Source organism: Mugil cephalus, chromosome 12, assembly GCF_022458985.1.
Source record: "Mugil cephalus isolate CIBA_MC_2020 chromosome 12, CIBA_Mcephalus_1.1, whole genome shotgun sequence".
Classification (NCBI taxonomy): domain Eukaryota; kingdom Metazoa; phylum Chordata; class Actinopteri; order Mugiliformes; family Mugilidae; genus Mugil; species Mugil cephalus.
Genome location: NC_061781.1, coordinates 7591970 through 7613731, shown reverse-complemented (window position 1 = coordinate 7613731; position 21762 = coordinate 7591970). Strand labels below are relative to the sequence as shown.

Below are 21762 nucleotides of genomic sequence, written 5' to 3'. Positions count from 1 at the left end.
TTAGATATCAGTGTCTCGTCTCGTCCTGTCTAAAAATATAACTTTTTTGGGTGAAAACAAAGGTGTTAACTTTAGCACTAAGAGCACAAAGTAGTTGTTACTCGCCAGCTCCTTAATGCCGACACCTCTTCAGACTAACAAATGTTTGTGTGCTTGTGTCACTGGCAGGAGATTGAGTAGGTAAGTTAAGTGGAATGGCAGACAGAAGTTTAGAACGTAAGAAAGTTTATAGCCAGGTTCCCACCCTTGTTAAAATGGTGAGGGATGGCTATTTCACACCTCCTTTGTTTTTGTGTGTGTGTGTGACAGAGACGGAGAGAGGGAGAGGGAGATGGAGAGTGTCTCTCTGTGTGTGTGTGGGTGATGACTTTGGCAGATGGGAGCAAGAACAGTGATGATAGTTTTGAGGTCTGGCCGTGGTATCTGAAAAGCCTTGGGAAATTGGACACACACACACAGACTCTCGCATACAGTACACCCTGTCTCTGTTTCCACTTACAGACGTGCACTGTAATCCGTGAACGCCGTGCCAATTTTACATGTACGCGTCACGTTTCGAGAAGGGCCGCCTGCTGCGCCCGCTCGCGGCGTGCTAACAGCTCGCAAACCGTACAAACGAGGAAGTGGCGTTTTTTAATTCCGTCGCTTTCGAAAAGAGGATCTGATTCCGAAGGGACACCTCGCTGTGTTAAACGGGCTGGAAGCTGCCGTGACCTTTTAAATTAGAGAACCGCTTTCCGTTCGCGAACGACATAAACAGCCTTCTACTGTATGTACTGTACTGTAATGCTGGAGGTGCCAAGTCTTACGTGACAGATGCCAAACATTATGCAAGCGTCGCGCTCCTCTCCGTGACAGCTGCTCATGTCTCCGTCAACGTTTTTTCACAATGAGCGCACAAGCAAATGCGCAAACTAATTACGAAACAGACTTATAAGCTCTCCGCTTTTCAGTGGTTCTGTCAGGAAGGGGAATTCTGTCCTTACTTGCCGTCCTCCCTCCCTCCCTCTGTAGCTCTCCCCGCTCTCTTTTCTCTCTCTGTCAGTTAACTGCGGAGATATTTCAGCATCTAGAGAAAGAGATCATGTTTGGAAACCACATCCAGGCTGTTGACCTTATGAAAACATATTATTTTGCCACTGGCCCAGAAATAGCTGGCAGGCTGTGTGTATCTAGTGTCTGCGTGCCTTGTACACCTGTATGTGCGCTTGTAGGCGCTTCCGTCAGGTTTTTCGGGCGTGCGCGCGGGTATTGGTGAGCGTGCGTCAATATTATTTCGGAGCAAGGCTAGAAATAGCTGTGGGGCTGCTTAATCAGGTGCTGTACGTTTGACTCAACGTGGGCTAACTGGAGTACATTGGGTGTGTGTGTGTGTGTGTGTGTGTGTGTGTGTGTGTGTGTGTGTGTGTGTGTGTATGTGTCCTGTGAGACAAGATTTTGATGGCTCTAAAATTAAAACATGACCCAGCAGTGGATGATGTTTCCCTGCCTAAAGCACCAACACTTTACCAAACAAACCGTCAGCAAATGTCACCGCCTGAAATAGAGAGGATTCTCTTCGGCTAGACTGTATGGGGTATTTTGCTAAATAATAAATACAGTGTTGCAAATGAACGCACAGGCGCTACAGTTCTTTTTGCCAGAGGAATTAAATATAATTTCACATTACGTATATTTCACACCGTTATTAATTTTTAGTTACGCTATAATGATATAAATCAACATATTTAAATGAATCTCACAGATTCCTCACAGTTTAAAGGTTTCTAAAAGTAAATATTCAACTCATTTATTCAGCATCTTTCAACCTGTTCAAACACTCATCTCTTCACTTGCTCATGCATCTACTTCTTAATCATCATAATCATCTGTGGTAAGAATTCCAAACCAAAGGTTGTCAACAGGAGGTCCGTGACCCCTAGTGGTTCCGCAGAGGAACTGCAGCCAGGTCGCTAAATCTTTGGTTGATTGGACATTTTTTATATATGTACATACGTTTTTTGTTAGTTTTTTTTCTTCATATTTACACATTAGTCCAACATATTTTAGTAAAGAGATGAAGGATAGCTTAATATTGAATGCAAAATGATCATAATAATAATGTATATTTATAAACAGCATTAGACTGAGTTTAATATAGAACACATACAGTAGGTAGGGGGTCCCTACTTAATCTCTCCATCAGTTTTGGGTCCTTGGCCTGAAAAACATTGAAGACCCCTGCTCTAAACTTACTTAACAAAGAGGTTTACAGAAGTTTGTTTGGGACCGAGACTGGACTGAGATTTCCACAGATTTTATTGATTCACAAAATGCACATGAAAAAAAAAAAAAAAAAAAAAAACGCTCTCAAGAACCAGAATTAAAAAGAAAGATAAAATAAAAGACTAAAATAAAATAGTTTAAGCAGAAAAAAAAACAAAAAAAACAAAAACAAAGAGGGTACTTTTTTTTGATTGAATTGAAATGTTAGGTCAAAGTGCGTGTACAAATGACAAGAAACATGAAAATCTGGGCTGGAATGAAACCTCAAAGTTGTAGTTGTAGCTACTCTCTAATTTTGAGTTGGTGTATCAGAGTGAATGTACATGTGTTTGAAAGAACTGAAAAGTGATTTGTCCTGTATGCATGTACAGTGTGTATGTGTGTGTGTGTGTGTGTGTGTGTGTGTGTGTGTGTGTGTGTGTGTGTGTGTGTGTGTCGGTCGGTCGGTCGGTCACTCTGAGGTCAGTAGATAGCTATCAGAGTTTGTGTATGGTCAACATTAGCAGGTTGCGCCCCTACCATATGTGCACCATTACTAAACCATTTACACATTCTTTCTCTCTCTCTGCGTCGGATACTCACACAGGGGGAGTGGAGCTGTCATGTTATTCTTTACGTTAGAAAGAATAGCAAAAGCAAAGGAAAAGTGGGAAATAAACACACTAAGAATTACTTTTGTGCTTGAGGATATTTTTCACCATTAGCATAAAAAATACCTCTCATTTTTTAATGTCCACTGCTGGAATTAAGAACGATCGTACGTGTTTGGCTCTTGTTTTTTAAGGTTGTTACTATCACGTGAGGAACCTTGATTGGCCGACTTAAGGATACGCATGTAATCACATAATTGCAGCTGTTGCATTTAACGAACACCTTGTAATGGAAAGGAAACATTACACCGAGACGGCGACCGATAGTGAAATCCAAGCCTTATTGAGCCTGTGTGCAGAACTAATTAATGTTGTAGCAACCGTCACTTGGAATACTTTGAAGGTATAGTTAACTGCAGCAGGGCCCCAGAGCCGAGTCTGAAACCACAGAGGGTCAAGAAAAGAAAGAACGTGATAGTGCTGTAGTGCGTATCAGCTCATATCCATAAAATAAATCTATCTATATTTCTGTTCATATCTGCGTTTGAATAATTTCAAAGCACGTAAAACTAGGTACAATGGGAATACTTCATTGTGCTCTCAGAGGGGGATGCTGCTGATAACAGCGTTCAGTTGTTCAAAACACAGCCTTGACCCAATTGGATTAGCCAAACACCCTTTCCGATTTGTCCTTGTTATTGCCCTTATAAGATTAAAAAGGGCCAATCAGAATTGCCGTTCAGGTTTCTGAAGAGACTGTCACTTCCTCATGATAATGCTAATTAGATAATTAGTAATTAGAAAGCAGATGTTGTACTGTGCCTTGTTTTCTGTCTCCCCATTTATTTGCCTCGACTTCCTGCCATTCTTTGAATCTTTCTTTCTGCCCCTGGACTTTTCTTTCTCTCTCTCTCTCTCTCTCTCTGAATTTGAAGTGAAAAAAGACATTGTTGAATGACATTTCGCAGAGAGAAGTGAAATGAGAATGCCTCGCACTTCTCCCTCTGTTTCTTTCTCCCTCCGTCTCTCTTGAGGAGACCTCCCAACCAGGCCTGAGAGTTTCCCAGACCACTTTACAACTGCTGCACAATCCGACCCATTGTCCAGTTGTTTTTCGGTGTTTCTCTGGACCCGTCGAGGCTCCGCTTGTTTGTCAGCCATGCAGGGAGCCCAAAGAAAGGCCCTGCCTCTTATGGACTGCCTCCCCTTGTCCCCCCCTCCTCCCATTCACTCCTTTCCCTTGACCCTATCTTGTTCCTTGCTTGTCGCGTTTCTGACGAGTTCACTCGTTGGCACTTTAAAGAGTTTTGGTGCGAGCTTTGATCATGGGCTCTAAAATGTTGGGTTGGAGTTAGAGCAGAACCAGCAGGTGGGCATGACAAGAGTATGATATGCTTTCTCATGTATGGGCCCCGGGGTGAGGGAGGAAGTCTTTCTTTCAGGTCCCGGTCGGTAAATGTTAACAGGTTTTTTTGAGGTGTCCTGCGGCTGAACCGATGTTAAGTGATACTTTGCTGTATCGCGAATGATTTGGGGTCAGTAAATGTTGCAAAATTCACACGTATCGTGCATATTTCAAATCGTGGCACATTACAATTTGTTTAATGATTAGCAAGAAAGAGAGAAAATGTGGCAGCATACATGTTACGTTAAAATTTCCATGCATTATTCATTTAGTACTTATTTGATCATTGGGATCACATCTTCCATTCTGCATTCAGGGCAGTCGTTTGCCCGCACTTTACCGCAGTTTATCAATCATCAGTGGGAGAGAAATACATTACGGCATAATTACACTTTGTTATTTACATGTGTCTGAAGAACAAGAAGATGGACTGTACTTGGTACATTTCAACAGTTGCAGCTGTGAAACGTTAACATCTGGCAGCGGTCTAATGACCATCTGTCGTCCCCGTGTGGCTCAAGAAATTCTCCACTTTCAAACTTGCGTCGCGCAGTTAAATGATAATGAAACGTGTTTGCGTACGCATCCAAAGTTCCCGTTCCCCGTTACGTAAACCGTCGCACGCCGCGCCGCGAGTGCGTGCGGACTTTGAACTCGTCACTTATTTGATGCAACGCGAGGAAGGCGGCATAAATTATCGCGATGATGAATGAATCGGTCGAAACAGGAAACGGTTCGCATTACGCCAGCGGGCAGTAAAAGGAGGCAGTGAGGCTGCGGAGGTCACGTTTGAATTGATGTGCGCGTTCACCTCCAGTTCCGTCCGCGGCCACGCTCGTGTGTGTGTGCGCTGGGGTTTGTCCCAATTCCCTTTTACAACTGCTGATTCAAAACTCCTCTTCATGTTCCAAATTAGTGGCTTTTGAGGGATGGTAATTTTGTCAGCAATTTGTATGCTGTGGTCCTGCACGGAGCAAAAAAAAATGTCCCCAGCTTGAAGCCATTACATCTCGCTGAGGGGACCTTATTGGCTCAAGATGTGAACTAATGAAGGTTGTTTGAGTGGGATATAGTGTTATCAGTAATGGATTTCATTTTATTTCAGGAAGTCACCCACTATAGTGCCTATAAGTGCTAATGTATGACACTGCCATGTCATCCTTAGCGTGAAGAATTCCCGTTAGTATGGATGAGCACGGCCCATTCAGCTACTTAAAACGCACTGCCAGCGTGATCAATCTGTCTCTATGGCTGTTCCACAGGTACGTCTCTAAAAGTTTATATGGCCGGTGGCTTGGTTCGGACCGGTTAACATGACTTATGGTTTAATTTGATGTTATCGTTTTCTATACTCTGGGTTCTCTTAAGGCAAGGTTATCATTTCCTCAGATATTAAAGCGTAGAAGTATATATGGTTTACAGAGATTAATTCCAGGGAAGCCAAAAGTGACTAAGAACTTAACCTTCCATTACGCTGTTTTGACTTTAATCTTTTCTTTACTTGCTCATATTTTACGGTCGTCGAGGGAAGATTAAATGTGGCAAAAGTTTTTCTTCAAACTCATTTCTTTAATGTAGTTTGACTTGCTAAAACAAAAAAAAATGGTCCAATTATAAGAAATATTTAGTTACTTTACTCTAACCCGCATAGAGAGATTATTGCAGTGAATCACAAACGAGACACTATGTGTATACTCAGCTACAGGTGAAACAATGTTTGCAACAAAATGAAACCTCCGCTCCTATAGCATCGAAGTACAGAGCATGTTCCTCTCTCTGTCGATGCATGTTGCATGTCTCTCATTTGACTTGTTGATCAGATTTATTTATTTTTTTTCTTTTGAGGAGCTGCCTGCAGTAAATTGTCAGCCTCTGTCATTTTTGGCTGTTGCTTTGTCGTTTCATTTCCAAATGGCGCGGCCGTATTATGATGGGTTGCGAAACACCACTCCAAATCCCCATTGTTCTGCCCTCTCCATGTTTCCGAGGCAACAGTCTCCTACCATCTGGAAGGTCCTCATCCCTCAGTTCCTCTCATTTTCCTCTAATGGCTTTCTCCTCTGTCCTTTCCCGCATCTCATTTTCTTTTTCATCTCACTGACGTCTTTTTTTTTTAAAAAACTTTTTTGTGCTCAAATTTGATCTTCTGTCCTCTTCCCTTTCCTTTGTTCCCGTGCCTTTTTTCTTGTGCTTTTCGCTTTAAGTACTTACTGTATTACCATACTCTTCATTTGCGCTCCGTTGTCCTCGTTTCATCCTTCTGTGGTCATCTATTCTCACCCCCTTCCCGCCTCTGTGTTTTTCTCTATACACTTCAGCTGTTCTTTCGTATGAGGACTCTGAATTATGCAGCATCACACATTCATAGTCACATTTGACATTTTTCCAACTCTTTGTATACAAATGCTTACACAGGGGAATGTAATCACGTTGGTTTCCTATACTAGATTGTAATGCATGCGTGATATACCGGAGGATTGATTATGCTTGACACAACTTTATTGACAAAGACAGATAGGAGCCCCTGAAAGGTGTTTAGTTTCATTGAAACGCGGACAAGTAAGTGTGTGAATGTGTGTGTGTGCACCTCCAAAGTAGGGCCCATTATTCTCAGCAGATGCTGACCTTCAGCATGCCAGCTCTCTGGAGGGCAGCACTTGTTTCTCTGCATTTTCTCTTCTTCTGAATTTTCCTCCCCCTCCTTTTTTGTTACTTTTCCTTCTCTCCTCCTTCTTCTCATTTTCTGGCCCTTTCTTCCTCCCTGCGCTTTCATGTTTTTCTTCTCGGGCTTCACAAGACATCCATCTCTTGTTCTTCAGGTTTCTGATCTAAGCTCTCTTATTCCTTGTTCATTTTCTTTGTCACTTCTGTTTCTACCTATTGTGAAATATCAGACTTTTCTTTCCTTTGTGTCGTCTTGTATGTGACACCTTTTGCACTTGATGTCTGACTAAAGCATTTTTTTTTCCTACACATTCTCACCACCTTCTTCCTCCCTGACCTCTTTTCCCCGTCCTGCCTTGCTCAGCCCTCTGTTAGTTAGTCACTTTACGCTGTCTTTCTATCCTCTTTACATTCATCCACCTTCTCTCTGTCCTTTGCTCTCTGGCTGGTCCGTAGAATACAGATGAAGAATTGCGTCTTTAGTGATCTTTGTCCCTTAAACTGCTTGCTGGCTAGTCGTCCCCAACGCAGGTTTTCCTGTGCTGTGAAGTACCTTCCACAAAACACAAAATTAGTAGGCAGGTCAGAAAACAACAGCGTATTTTCAATTTAGTTGATAAAACAGTCCCCAGTGAAAACAATGTCTGATCCCTAGTTTTTTTTTTGCACACTCTCAAATCTCCATTCAGCTTCTCTTACAGGCGGGTCGTGATGACTAAAATGTGCTTTGTATTCCGGCCTGATTTTCCCCTTTATCAGTTGATTAATTGAAGAGTAGCTTCCATTTCAGACGACCAATATATTCTTTGGTTTACTACAGCTCCGGTGTCATTAAATGCATGTCATTACGTGAGCTTCTCCTCATCATTTTCATCTTTTTGCATTTCGCATTGACACAAACTTTTAATGCCAACACTGACTGAATTCATTTACTGAAAGTTAGGTTGCTTGAAGTCCATCTTAGTCCTCATCTTACTGCTGTTCTTCGGTCTGCAACATACTTATTTCAATGGACAAGAAACACTATTGATGTCATTAGGTAACTCATTATGCAGCAACATGTGAGAGTCCTAATTTTGTCTTAACCCAAGACATATTTATACTATAGGAATCAGAAAAATAAGTTTCTCTTTCCTTCTCCATAATTTCATCTGGGATGTACATGCTTCGAAAACCAAATCCCATCCTATATTTCTAGGAAACATTTAGAAACATTCAGAAGTCTGTTTTGTAGTGTTACCATTTACCCGTGCATTCATTAAACTAAACTCTTAACTTCTAGTTACTTTCGTAACTGTCTGCGACCCAGTCCCCGACCACATGGTTGTTAGCTTTAGCGACATTTGAATGTTATGTCTATGTATTTGGTATGCCCACTAATCTTGGTTGATAATACCCTTGCTTAGCCTTTGACCCCGTCTTCTAAGTGTTTGGTGGGAACTGATGGAGTGCCATGTGACTTCAAGAGGTCAGAAGTCGGGAGAGGCTTAGGAGTCACACACACACATACCACAGACACACACGGACCTTCTCCGATGCAAACCACACTGACAGCTGAAGCAACAGAACACCATCCCCGACACACACGTACACTCAGACACACAGTGTGTAACCACTTAACCATAAGTAGGAAAACAGCTTAGTGTCATACTGGGCTGCTCTTAATAAAGCAGAGAACCCTCTCTGCTGCTGCTTCAGGCCGCACTCTTAATGACTTGGCTCTTAGCTTTTTTCACTCCTCGTAGTCAATACAGCCCCAGATGCTTCATACTGTACCTGTGTAGTGCACTCACACAAGCAGCTTTGTGTGGTCCTACCCAGTCAAACACAGACAGCCGTCAATCAGTCTAAAAGCCTTTATTCTCAGCTTGATATGAACTTCCTTGAAAACTGTTTCCTGGAATATGTTTCACAGGTTTCTTACTCTTATGCACATGGTGCTACATCTTCATGTTGGCACCTGTGTTTCAGTTCACACACTAATGAACAGTGCATGGAATACGTCCATAATTACATCTCAGGACCTCCCTGAGGTGATACAATTGGATTTTGAAGCCCTTTATCAGAATGAATGTACATGTTAATGAGCAAAAACTGATAACAATAAACTAATTGAACCTTTCAAGGCGCTAACTTATTGCTTTGTAAAGTCAAATATATTTTCTAGATGTTTGACATGATATATCTTTATGAAAAGAAAATTAGTAGTGGAAAAACACTTGGCAGGTCCATCAGGCAAGGTCCAGTGTTCTTATTGGTCTCACATCTAGGGAGAGTAAGTGTTCTGATCACACTCAGTTACACAGGTACAACACGTGTTACGTACTTTCTTTTCTTGTTTTAATAAAAGTGTATAAAAGCAGTTTGGTGACTAATTCTGCAGTAACTTTAACACCCTGTAGACGAGAATGTTCAAAGGAGCTTGTAATTTTTAACATCTTGTGATGAGTGGCTCAACGCTTAAGTTCAAAGCGTCTTTCGCAGCTTTCGTAATGGTGCTGCTATTAGCAGACTGTGATGGAACAGGACAATTTAAAGCTACATCAACAGCATAGCTACGTAGTTAGCAACGCCTATGTCCTTACCACAGCAGCCAGTACAGTTGGTGGCTCGTTGTATTTAAAAGTACCTTTGCAGAGTATTTATTTCACACCTTGTGCAATAATAAAAATAAAAAAAGACTATTTAACCAGTGACTTGGTTGACCAGATGTGTTTTAAGACAACCAGCAAACATGATGCGCTTTTCCACTGGCTACTTAATGATGGTTTAATTTACAGTATATGGGTGTACTAAGCTTCATAGAGTTCACTAAACAGTTTAAAGCCATATTAAGATTAATCTGCAAAAACCTCATAATGTGAAGCAGTTTTTTTATCTTTTAATTCCAGTACAGTCTCCCAACAAATAGACTTAGCCGCCTTTTCCCACTCTTCCTTAGATAATAATAAGCTATATCTCCACCCTTCATTATTTCCCACTTAAGCTTTTATTGCCTCATAGTTTGGACTGAGCGTCTCCGTGATTAAAGCTTCATAATGAAGTATCACATTAGGAAGATGAAACTAAGTTAAAGTTAGTTGAACTCCAGGGATGTTATATCATGGCAATCTCCATTTTCACTGTGGCTCACAAAACAACATTACGACAGCAGTCATGGAACAATTTGCGCTATTAATCAGTTTTATTACCGGACTGTCAAAACATCACGACGCTCGTTGACAAAGAATCTGACACTGCTGAATGCAATTTGAATATATGAAATGCTTTCCCGGCTTTAAATCTAAAACCGTTTTTAAGTGGATATCAACACAAGGTGAGGATCTGGCTCTCTGTGAAGGCTCATAAAGCAGTAACTGGATTAAAGTTGCACTAGTTCATTTCCTCCTCTTCCCTCTGCTCCTCTTTCGCTCACTTTAAATATCACTCTTTACCCTCCCCTCACTCTCTTTCCTTCTTTCTTTTTTTTTGTTTGTCACCTTCTTCTTCTCGTGCTTTAGTGTTTGGTTATATTGCAACAATCCGTATGCGACGACGTTGGCTCTCGGGAGTCTTTTTAATGTGTTGTGTCACAGCGCTGTGTTTTGTCTCTCTTTCTTTAAGAGTGTTTGTGTTGCTCCGAGACAGGCTTGGCCCAGTGATGGCTGTGTATGTCGAAGTAAATGTGTGTGTGTGTGTTTCCACTGGTATAACAGCTGTATGCAGCCCTTCAGAAAGAGTAAGTGAAAGTGCGTGTGTTTATGAGAGAGAGTGGCAGGTGCAGGGGACATATAACAAGTCCTTGTTTCCTCTGAAATCCATCAGAAATCTCTTAAATACCAGGGAATTAGAGAGGCTCACATTACTCTCAATTACTGTCAAACCTGGAGAGAAATCCTTCCAATTATCCGTCCCGATATCTGACCTGTGTCCTCCGAGTGCGCTCTCTGCATAGCTACCAGCATTAAGGAAGTCACCCCTTAACAGGTATTGCGCAGTTGAGTTTCATTTAAAACTGAGAGTCCTCAACGGCTTTTCTGTTCCACTTGGACTGTTTTCATTTTTTTTCCCCCTTCTGGGTTGATGACTCTCTCAATTATGTTAAACTAGTTGTTGCATGAGCCAGGAAGCTGTTCTCATTCATTACATCTGTTTCTCTCATTCTATCTTTCTCTCTGTCTTTTTCGCATGCACGCACACACACACGTACACACACACACACACACACACACACACACACACAGACCACCAGCCTTCTCATTTGGTCTTAACTCCTCTCCAGCTGTGTGCCAATTTGCCTCCTCCAGAGTACGTGGTGTTTGGGAGGGTGTGATTATGAGCTAGCTCTACATTTAAGCAGTGTGTGCATGTTCTCCTTTGCGTGTTTATGCAAACTGTTCTCAGTGTGTTTGTCTACATAAGTGTTTTAGCTCACGTACTGCGCGCTCGCCTGTGTGTGTATGTGTGTGTGTGTGTGTATGTGTGCGCGCGTGCCAGTAATGGGTTCCATCCACATTACCCGGTAATCCCCAGCTGCTGTGCAGTGCTGACCGGGTTCCTGGAGGGAGAATTCCAAACTCGCCACCGGATTTACAGTGGATTCTCCGAAGATTACCACTGGATTTCTGCGGCATTCCCAATATGGAAACTCTCATAAAACAGCGGAGCTGTAATGGTTATTTTTATTGTCGATTAGCCTGTCAATTTGCCCCATCAAATGAACCAGTTAATGCCAAATAGAAAGCTCTCAAACCGTACTTTTAATTTTTTTTTAAAAAATAAATAAATAAATAATGTGTGCACATTCTGTATTCAACTAAATAAAAATAAATAAAAAAAAAGTCTCACTCCTCACTGAGAGCCAGTAAATGTTCAGTATTTTCCAGATGTTTTCCCACTGGACATCGAGCACATTAGTGGTTTATACTTCATTAAATCGTTGAATCTGAGCTGCAGCCATTTAACCTGCATCGTAGTTTAACGTGCGCCTCCCAAGAAACAGAACGACACACTGATGCGCCGGCGCCGGTCCTCTTGGCTGTGGTCGCTCATTAGTTTCATCTCCACTGACGTCTTCCCTCTGTGTGTTGTTGTAAATGTATGTGTTGTGCAACAGTTATTAGCGCCAGCTCCACCGTGATCTGCTCAGATTCACTCTCAATTGAGCTGGAAATACCATTTATATTCCTCCTCTCTAGATGTATTCTCTTTTCCATTTTTAACTTATTTCCGGTGACTCTGCTCCTTTATCTAATTTTCTCTCCGTTTGCTAGTTTGATATTTGCTGATACCAGTACAGTTACTGATAAAACCTGAAACTGAGTAATTTAATTTGACAAAGTGATTGAAAGCCTGTAACATACGGTATAATTAGATAATAGATCATGTCAGGCCTTGTTTTTCAGTGGCTGCTGATGACTCTTAATTATCTATGAATCTTACATGTGGTGATGTCTTTTTTCCTGCCGCAAAACCGTTCCTGTTTTTTTCTAACCTTCTTCTTATCCTCCCGTTCCATCTCCCTCATACCATCCACTCCACTTTGCTTTTTCTCCCCTGTTACTCTCCCTCTTATCTGTCTCCCTCTCCCCCTCCTGCCCTCTTCACCTCCACCACCACCTCTCCACAGCTCTTATCTCTGCCTCGCTGACATTATCGTGTCCGGGGGGCAAATGCTAAGTGACAGTTTGACTGACTGATACGGGGACAGGTATACAGGCTTAGAGGAGGATAGTGGGCTCCGCACATTGGCTGGCAGACAGGCTCGCAGTCATAAAATGTCTAAAACGAGAAAGAGACGTAGACGTGGACAGACAGAGCAGCTGGCAGGCCGACATGTTGGTTGGCTTTCCAGCAGAAGAGCAGACTAAACGGCTGCTGCCGTCGGGGAAAGAGACATTTGAGAGATGCAGCCGATACACTTATCCAGAGTGACTCACAATAAGTGAGAATAAGTCAGAAACTAGCAGGTGACACATCAGTTGACAGATAAATTGACAGGGAGGCAGAAATGTAGTGTGTGTGCGCGTGTGTGCGTGCTTACACGCACATAAACAGTGGATATGGAGCCAGGACGGGCAGAAGCAGACATCCCAAACATGACAGGCATGTAGTTAGTAAGACACTTTCCACTGCTGACCACCCAAAGTGACACACACAGGCGTCAGCGTGGAGACCACCAGCATGGGTGCAAGTATTCATAAACTAATCTGTTTAATTCAGTCCGTCTGACTCTTTAGAGCTTTAGTGCACATTAACATTATTTGTTGGCAATAGTCAGCAGGTCGACTGTGCGATTGGTCGGACGGTGTGGAACCCCTCCCACTCAGCTATGCATAACACTCACTGAGAGTAACATGATTCTGCTCTGAACACATTTTAACTGAAGTGCATGCTTCAACATGGACAGCGTTGTAGCATATAAAGGCAGTGTTTGATATGTTTAGGCAGAGTCATGTTATAGATGATGTTTTAGTCGGACATTTGCGTAGAAATACAAACAAGTATAGACATATTTGATGGAATGAGGCTGAAATAGAACTGAAAATGAATGGAAGGAGGGATGAAAATGGGTCAGATGGGTAGACCGAGAGAGTGTGACTGGAAAAAATGCAGACAAATGAAAGAGACAGAAAGACGGAGAGATAAAATCTAATACCTCATAATGTTTGCTATGTGGGTGACACATGTTTGTGTACTCGCTCTCCACTGGGCACAAGACATCAATATCTATTAACAGGACTAGACTGGATTACCACAGCTGCGCGTAGGTCTTTGCTTGCGTTAACTGAGCCCTAGCCTACTTAAAACTGTCACATGTCACTTATATTCTGTTGCTAAGTGATCTTTGGCTGGGACGAGCCGGGTCCACAGCGAACGGATTCCAGCAGCTTTTCATGAATGTTTCCACTTCGGCCGACAGATTTACCGGAAAAATAAGGGTGGCGTTAACATTTGCCGCTAATTTCTTGTTAGGACGCATAAAAAGTACACCAGCAACCAAACAAAAACAACAAACTTCAGCACGGTGTTGATAGTGCCAGCGGTAGGTTGATTATTTGTTGTATTGTCAGTGATTCGGGCCGAGTGGGAGGTTAAAAGTGTCTTTCTGTTCTGGTGTCATGCGGGCCAATTATCTTTGTTTCTCTGATTGCCTTCTAGAACATTGTCATTTTAATGGTTCACGTAGTGATGTTGCTGAAACTTTTTAGGCTGAAATTGAAATAATAACAAACCACCACGGCTTGTAGGTACCACTTCGCTGTGTATTTCCAATGAAAACCAGAACTCTGAAGAAGCTGCTTGGATGAGTGATGACACATCTTCAAGAAACACAACAAGTCCAGCTGCTGTTGTTTCAACATTTTCACACTGCAATTGCCAGACTTGGAATGAATGTATAAACACATTTTGCACTTTTCGTGCTAAATGGAAGCTTTTGTGTGATGCCATAATTCGGATAAACCTGGTTGTCACATTTCTTCGTTTCAATCCTCTACTCTGGTCTTTTCCAGACGGGGTCCGCCGGATCCGGCTGATTACCCCATGCAGCCGTGGTCGGGTCATTACCCCGGGCCGCCCCCTGCCCAGCATGGATACCCGCAGTCCCCGTCCTACCCCAACCCCAGCTCTCAGTCTGGCCCGTCTTACTCCAGCTACCCACCCGGCCAGCCGTACCCACGGCCAGGGGACCCTCGAGGCATCGACCCCGGCTACTACCCCCACCCAAGGTAAATACAGGAAGTTGCTTTATGTCTCGCGATCCAAATTATAACATGGAATCAAACTGTACAGTACCGGGGCTGCATCTCTTTGTGTGATAGCGATGAAGTATCTTCTTCCTTGTCGTACTTGTGTCACGTAGGATTTGTTCTCGCCTCCTTCTATTGCCCCACGGTTTAATCGAAACCTTTTGTTCTGCCCACAGCTCTCAGCAGAGAGGGCCCCTGCGGCAGGATGTGCCCCCATCCCCTACCCCTCCCCTTCGTGGACTGCGGTACGACACTATGACACGTGGAACCGGGGGTGGAGGGTACAGGTAGGGGCGAATGGTGGAGGAAGGCGATTCCAGGTAAATTCTAACTTCTAAAACTTTTTTTTGTTTTGTTTTGTTTTGTTTTTTTTCATCAAAAGCAGAGGGAACACTATAAATTACAAGTATTGAGTTTTTTTGGAATAGGATTCTGCATTCCTTCTAGCAGTACTGACCTAGCTGACATGTTTGATTACAGGCCCCCGGTGGAGCCCAGTACGGACCAGTATGTCTTTACTGGGCAGTGAAGAAGACAGCAACACCAAACCAACCCAAGACAGAATAATGGCTGGACTGCAGCTGTGTAGACAGAACAGGTCCAGAGATGAAACTGAGCAGAATATTTCCTGGTTCATATTGTGCATCTCTTCTGCTTTCAGTGCTCCACAGTCACAAAGAGTTGAAACCTCTTAATGGTGCAATTTGAATCACCGTCATTATCAACCACTGTCTGAAGTATATGATAACACGCAGACAAGCAAGGTAGAGGAGGTTAATTATACAGAGCCCAGCGTCATTTAAATTGTTTTGAATCTTCCCAGAGTGTAAAATTAGCAGAGTTTTTTACTTTTTCTCCACTCCCTGATTGTTCCCTCGGTGGATCAGTCAGAGCCACCAAGGTAATTGGCTCCATTTGAATTAAGCTCCTACAGACGTACGTACAGCTCAGCTCACTCTCATATCTGCTGCTACGGCAAGACAAAAAGTCAAATATCCATAAAATACAAAACACTATTATATTGTTGTAATAAAACCAAATTTATTCCCGCGGTTTATGTTTATAAAAATGTGACTGCAAGGCTTTCGAGACTCCTCTTGGGTGTTACTTGAGAGGGCGAGGGGAAGAGTGAGAATGATAATGTGCTCCAAAGCTGCCTGGATAACAGCAAATTAGCTGTAGCTATTTCTGTTGAAATGAGAGCCACCATAACGTTACCATTAACATTATGAAACAGTATATCTATCCACGTGTAATTGCTGGAAGACGTTGAGAGTTTGGGTGATATTTACAGTTTGTTAAATAAAGTACTCGTTATGAGTCTCAATTTGCCAAACGGGGAGAACGCCACTACACTGTACCAATGTAAATGTAAAGCAGCTCATGACTAATGATGTTTGACATATTGGTTTGTCAGTGAATTATCAACACTGAATGAATCTCCTTTCTGTGTAATGATGGGCTTTTAATGATTCCACGACTGCTAAACCAAAACAGCAGAAGAGTTGAGGCGAAACCACGTCTGGCTGTAGCACTTAGGAGTGACCCTGTGCGTTAAAGTCAACATTTCAAACCACTTAAGCAATACGTCTCAAACTGACCTTCGTCTAAACGTACATGTCAGGGTGTGTTAGCAATACTGGATTTACATTAGCTTTTGAATATTTTAAAAGGCCGCACGTCATCTGTGTTGTCAACCTGTTGAACCGGGTTCAAAGCGGACGAAGTTTTTAACCACTTTCTGGTTGTCAAACATTAAATTCAGCTGAAAACACAGGGCAACCACATTTAGTTCATATCAACGTAGAAACACCGACAATCTGGAAGAAGCTCCGTTATCAACAAGACGGACATTTTTAATAACGCCGACGCATGCTGTCAGATTACATCCCAGTCACAACAATGCACGTTTTTCCTTTGCTGAAGGCAATTTATACAGCAAATCATCTCTTTAACATGGCTACATAATGCAGGACAAGAACATGACAGATGAAAATAGCAAAAACCCAGTAATGGTGGGACATCTTACACCAGTGCCTGTACTAGAGTTGAACTTCCTAAGAGAACGCACTGGAGCAGATATACTGTGTTACTTGTGCCATACGCTGGCTGTGGTTCAGATGTGAAGGACATCTCTGTGACCTGACAGGCATCGAGCCCTGTTCAAACACGAAGTGAATATCAGAGGGCTGTCAGTGTTGTCAGTGCTGCACCATTTACGTAGTAGATCCATTAAGCCACTTACTGCAGCGTCTGTTAACTGTGGCTGAGTGTTTCTGTGTTTTACTCCACTAAGCTCTGCAGTATTAATGATATAATAACAGAGATTAAATGTTTAAAATGACATTTCAGGACTTAAAGTTGATGTGGCTGAGGATGAAATCCCACTGAAACAGGAGCAAACAAATGTAGAGTAGATTTGTTTTCTTGGACTTGGCTGGATTTTGATTGGAGACAGGAAGGAAGAAGGAAGGGAAGGGGGCATAGGAAGTTGTGCTTTAAAAAAATATTATAGGAGGCAAGAAAGAAAGAAAGAAGTGAGTGCATATAGAGAGGCAAAGAAGGGAAAAAGAAGAGAATGTTGATAGGAAAGAGGGATGAGAGAATCATGTAATGGAAGATATTATTATGACCGATAAATGCAGTGCAAAGGACCCAAAGTCTTTGTGGTCCTCAGCGGTTTGGTTGAAAGGATTTTCATAGCGAAAGAAAGAATGTTCATAAAAACGTGTGCAGCCTCAGTTCTTCAGTGGGAGGAGGGTTACAGGAGTGGGTTGTATCGACTGAATGTAGTGACTTCGAGAATTACTCATAAATATTTTTTTATACTGTTATCACTTTCAACACTAGGCTGGTGTTTCAAATCAAACGTGTTGTGTGTTTCTGAAATTGCAACAACACACTGACCTGATGGTCAACTCACTTGTCGAGAGGACACCAAAATCATTCACGTCCCTCCGCATCATTTACTCTTTGCTCAAAGCTCAGATTGTACCAGGCCAGAGCCTGCTGGCGTTAAAGAATTATTTTAATAGTGGCTGTTTGCTCAAACAACTTCACAAATTGCTTCATGTGTTTGGTCCACAAACAATACACCTACATAGTCATGTCCCCAACCTTGATAAACCATGGTCTTGCCCAAAGACTGTCCAACCAACAATTGCTGGACATATTCGCCACGGTAATAACCAGTAGCACAACTAATAGTTTAGGTTTTATCCAAACATACTTTACATCTAGTGGTAATAAGTTGCTGAACCTCCATGTATACACAGCACTGATACACCCAGTAGTAGCTGGAAGGAGGCCAGGAGTTAGATGTAGCTCTTTGACTCTGTCCCATACGATAGAGATTCCTTACATTGTTATTTAGATGTTACATCCTTACTGCAGGTCAAATGGTCAGTTTTAAAGTGGTAGTTGAAGTATTCCTAATATCCTAATAGTGTTGTAAATGGTAAAATGTGTACGTGCAATATAGAAAACAGCATGCCTTCTGTCTGCTTCAGTTATGAGTGACTTGTTCGATCATAGTTACCTGTTCGTTACAATATGCTTAGCTTTGAGCACAGAGCCCCAGAGGAAATGATTCCCCGGAGATGATGCGAATCGTTTTGGTGTCGTCGTTCCACACGAGCACGGAGGTTTCCTCAGCTGCTGGGTCACCAGACTGAGATGCGAGACCTTCCATGAACGTGTATTTCTGTTACTCTCTGATGCTACTTCACATTTCCCATGTATGTAACCCTTCACGAGCATTTATCGTTTATCTGTGTCTTTTAACGGTAGTCGTGGGTGTGGGTTGAGCGGGCCGAACCGGAGCTTCACAGTGTTTGGCCGGTGTTGCCGTGCTGCTGTTAGAACGAGGTACGAAGGCGTGAAAGTTGTTGATTTCTGTATGCAATCCACATTAAGCAAACTAACTGCACAAGCCATTTTTAACTTACTTTTTAAAAAAGGGCAAAAAAAAAAAAAAAAAAGTTATGAAAAAATAAATGCATAGTGAAACTGTGGCATGGTTAACCTGGCAAACAACCTGTAAGGCTCTTCGGTTTTTAACGGTATTAAATAAATTGCACAAGTTGAAGGTACTCACTAGAATTTTCTATATGAAGGGTTCTGTTACTCCTGGTTCTCCGTTTGAGACCAATGTATGAAGGAACCAGCTAAATAATCTCTCTTTCTTATAACTTTTTTATTTTACTACCACTACTTGTATCTAAAAAAAAAAAAAAAAAAAAATCAAATCTTTTATAATGTTGTAACAATTCTTTTATTGTTTTTCAGCATTTTATATTTATGTATATAACTTCTTTTTTTTTCTTTTTTTTGCATTAAATATCCATTTTCAAAGACGTGTGGCCCCACAAGTCGTACTTTGAATGTGAATTACTGTAACAAACATTTGCTGCTCCGTAAGTTTCAACGCATGCCCAGCACATCTGCTAAGGTTAATTAAATATGAGTCAGGAGAAATGATTTCCCTCATGTCCCCCATACGCTGCAAGGTGAATCATTAACATTGCCAACCCAATTTAGTTCATCATTTAAGCAGCTGATAAATTGTACCTTTGTGATAAGAGATAAATGTTGGCCTCCAGTTAATGTAAGACTAATTATCAATTAGAAAAAGTAGATAAGGAACGCTGATTGCGCCACAAAGTTTTCTTAGTTTTTTTCCTGGCGTGGTGCCGTGCTGGGTCGCACCCCGCGGATTAATAAGCATTTAGTCACAGTGTGTGGCTTGAGGTGCTTTCTTATTTGTCAGACACTACGGGTGCTGGACTGCAGTCAGAGGAGTTAGCTGTAATGAGACACAGAGGCCAAGGAAATGTTTTATCAGTCAAGACTTAATTAGCATATCCCAGACCTCCTGGCCAATGGGGAGAGGGAGAGGAAGTAATTAAATTCTCCTGAGTCACTGCCAAGGTTCAATATGGATCCATCTAGAAGAGTGTGTGTGTGTGCGTGTGTGTGTGTGTGTGTGTGTGTGTTCCCAACATTCTGATTATAATGTCTGTTTAGGTCCTGGCGTCTGTGTTAATGTGTTTTAGAACTTCAATTAGTTAAGAGATTCATTGCAGTGCTCCTCTGGACTCCTCTCACAAACATGTCATTGAGATGCAGCAGCCGAAACGAGTGCAAGGACCGAATCGGCTCGACGGATCGGTCGACTGGTTCAGCTCAACGATCCACTGCTTTTTTTTTTTTGCTTTTTTTTTAGCTGACAAGTAGGAAGAAAAAAAAAGAGCGGCCTTCACTGTTACTCCTAAATGATGACTCCCTCTGATTTTAGGGTCACGCTGAAACTTTGCAAAGTTTGCTGACGAGCCAACTGCACGGGGGATGAGGAGTTTAGCCGTCCCTACAGCTGGGTAATTTAGAGCGGGAAGTGATCCAGTGCCAGATGTCTTTTATTTTATCAGATTGAATCTTATTTAGTGCAAACAGAAAGATGCACTGTACGTGGAACGATCAAAAGTTCATCACAGCCTATTAGCTCCCACACTAAGAAATGCTTCACGTCAATCACAATTAAATATGATCTCTGATTGGCTGAGTGAAAACCACATGCTTCTAAACCTCACTGAGGGTCACAGTGATGCAATTAAAAGTGTGTGCCGAAGTCTTTACGATTTTTATTACGAATTACGATCTTATTGTCTGTCTTTTCGTCCTGTAACCCTTCGTTAGCTCGGCCCGGTCAGTCTCTGCTGAGGCTCGTAGATGTTGGTCAGTCTTTGAGTCACAATGCGACAGTGTTCCTGTGCTGGTAAATTCTTTTTTTATTTTATTTTTTTGACTAATGCTGTGTGTGTCACAGTGTCAGACAGGCCGGTGGACTCACTGACTGACTGTACGGAATAGTCATTGACTGACTGGGTGTGTAATTGCTCCAACCTCCTTCCCAGGGCAGGTTTGGCATGCTGTAATTATTACCGGTTATTATTAGTAGTTTTAATAAGCATTGTAAGCCATTGTAATTAGGATTCCCTATTATGAGTGGCTGCCAGCTTGTGGACGTGTGAGTGTGTGTGTCTGCCTGGCGAGGTATTGTTCAGTCGTAGCTATTATTGGAGGCCTGGCAGCTGCTTTTTGTTCCCTTGACTTCTGATTGTTCTTCGTGTACACACAGGGTTTGAAGGCCGTCCTTGGAACTGCCAGACCTCCAGAAATCCTCATTAATTATTGTCGACGCACGGTCTTGTTTTCTCCGTAACCGCCGACTCGGGAGTAAAACGTGACGAGCGCGGGTCGCATCAGAAGTCCCGTCGGTTATCCAGCGCTCCCTTCGCGCCGCTGGGACGTCGAGTTCGGAACGACGCTGAGCGCGACTGATGGTGAACCCGGTAAATCGGCACTGCTGTGCGGAAGTGATACACGAGATCAGATCTCAGTTTTTCCGTGTAGTCATCATATTTAATAATCCCATTCAGCACATTGTGTGCACTTGGGGGGGGGGGGATAGGAAATGCAGTAGTGAAGACGATGAGCGAAAAACAAACAACAAAAAAAAAAGGAACACAATTCTCTTGAAACACGTGGGAATTTCAAATATGTGTCAATGCAGTGTATTGTTGTTGTGCTCCGGGAAACCAATGTGCAGTGAGTCATTTTTGCATCCGCGTCCTGTTTGACTTGACACCCTTGAAAACAGCTACTTTGAAGTAGGTGTTCTTCCACTCTGCTCCGTTTGTACAGCAGTCATTAGTTGCTATCAGTTGTTATGCTTTCGCTTTTCGTCACTGGCCGCTCTTAAACAGGCCCTAATGCACTGGTTGCAACCAGCACAACCAAAACATAGATTTCCCCTTATTAGTCAGTTCTGTTGAATATAAATATTGCTGAAAGGGTTATTTACGGGAACAAAATTAGAAAGAATTCCGGTCTCATGAAGCTGGATGTCTGCTGGGGGAACCGCTGCTCCTGTGTAGATGAATCCTCTATATACAAATACAACTTAGGCCGCAGGAATGTGTGAACAAACCAGCGATCACGTCTGAAAGAACAAAAGCAGAGAGAGCGGGGGTTAACGTGTCGGCAAGCAGCGAATTGCGTTGCGTGTGCGCCCGTACATGTGTGTGAATCCTAAGTGCCACATCCTGAC

The 21762-nt window shown here is 42.5% G+C and overlaps 1 protein-coding gene across 4 annotated transcripts in view; it reads left to right on the top strand.

Moving 5' to 3' along the window:
• pard3bb (par-3 family cell polarity regulator beta b) overlaps nucleotides 1-18747 on the top strand; it is a 208916-nt gene extending 190169 nt beyond the window's left edge. For all 4 annotated transcript variants that reach the window (XM_047600652.1, XM_047600653.1, XM_047600651.1 and 1 more), the window contains 3 exons: nucleotides 14418-14633; nucleotides 14831-14974; nucleotides 15135-18747. In XM_047600652.1, coding sequence (XP_047456608.1) covers nucleotides 14418-14633; nucleotides 14831-14945 — 331 coding nt within the window. In that variant the 3' untranslated portion in view covers nucleotides 14946-14974; nucleotides 15135-18747. The remainder of the gene's footprint in view (nucleotides 1-14417; nucleotides 14634-14830; nucleotides 14975-15134) is intronic.
• Nucleotides 18748-21762: the final 3015 nt, after the last annotated feature.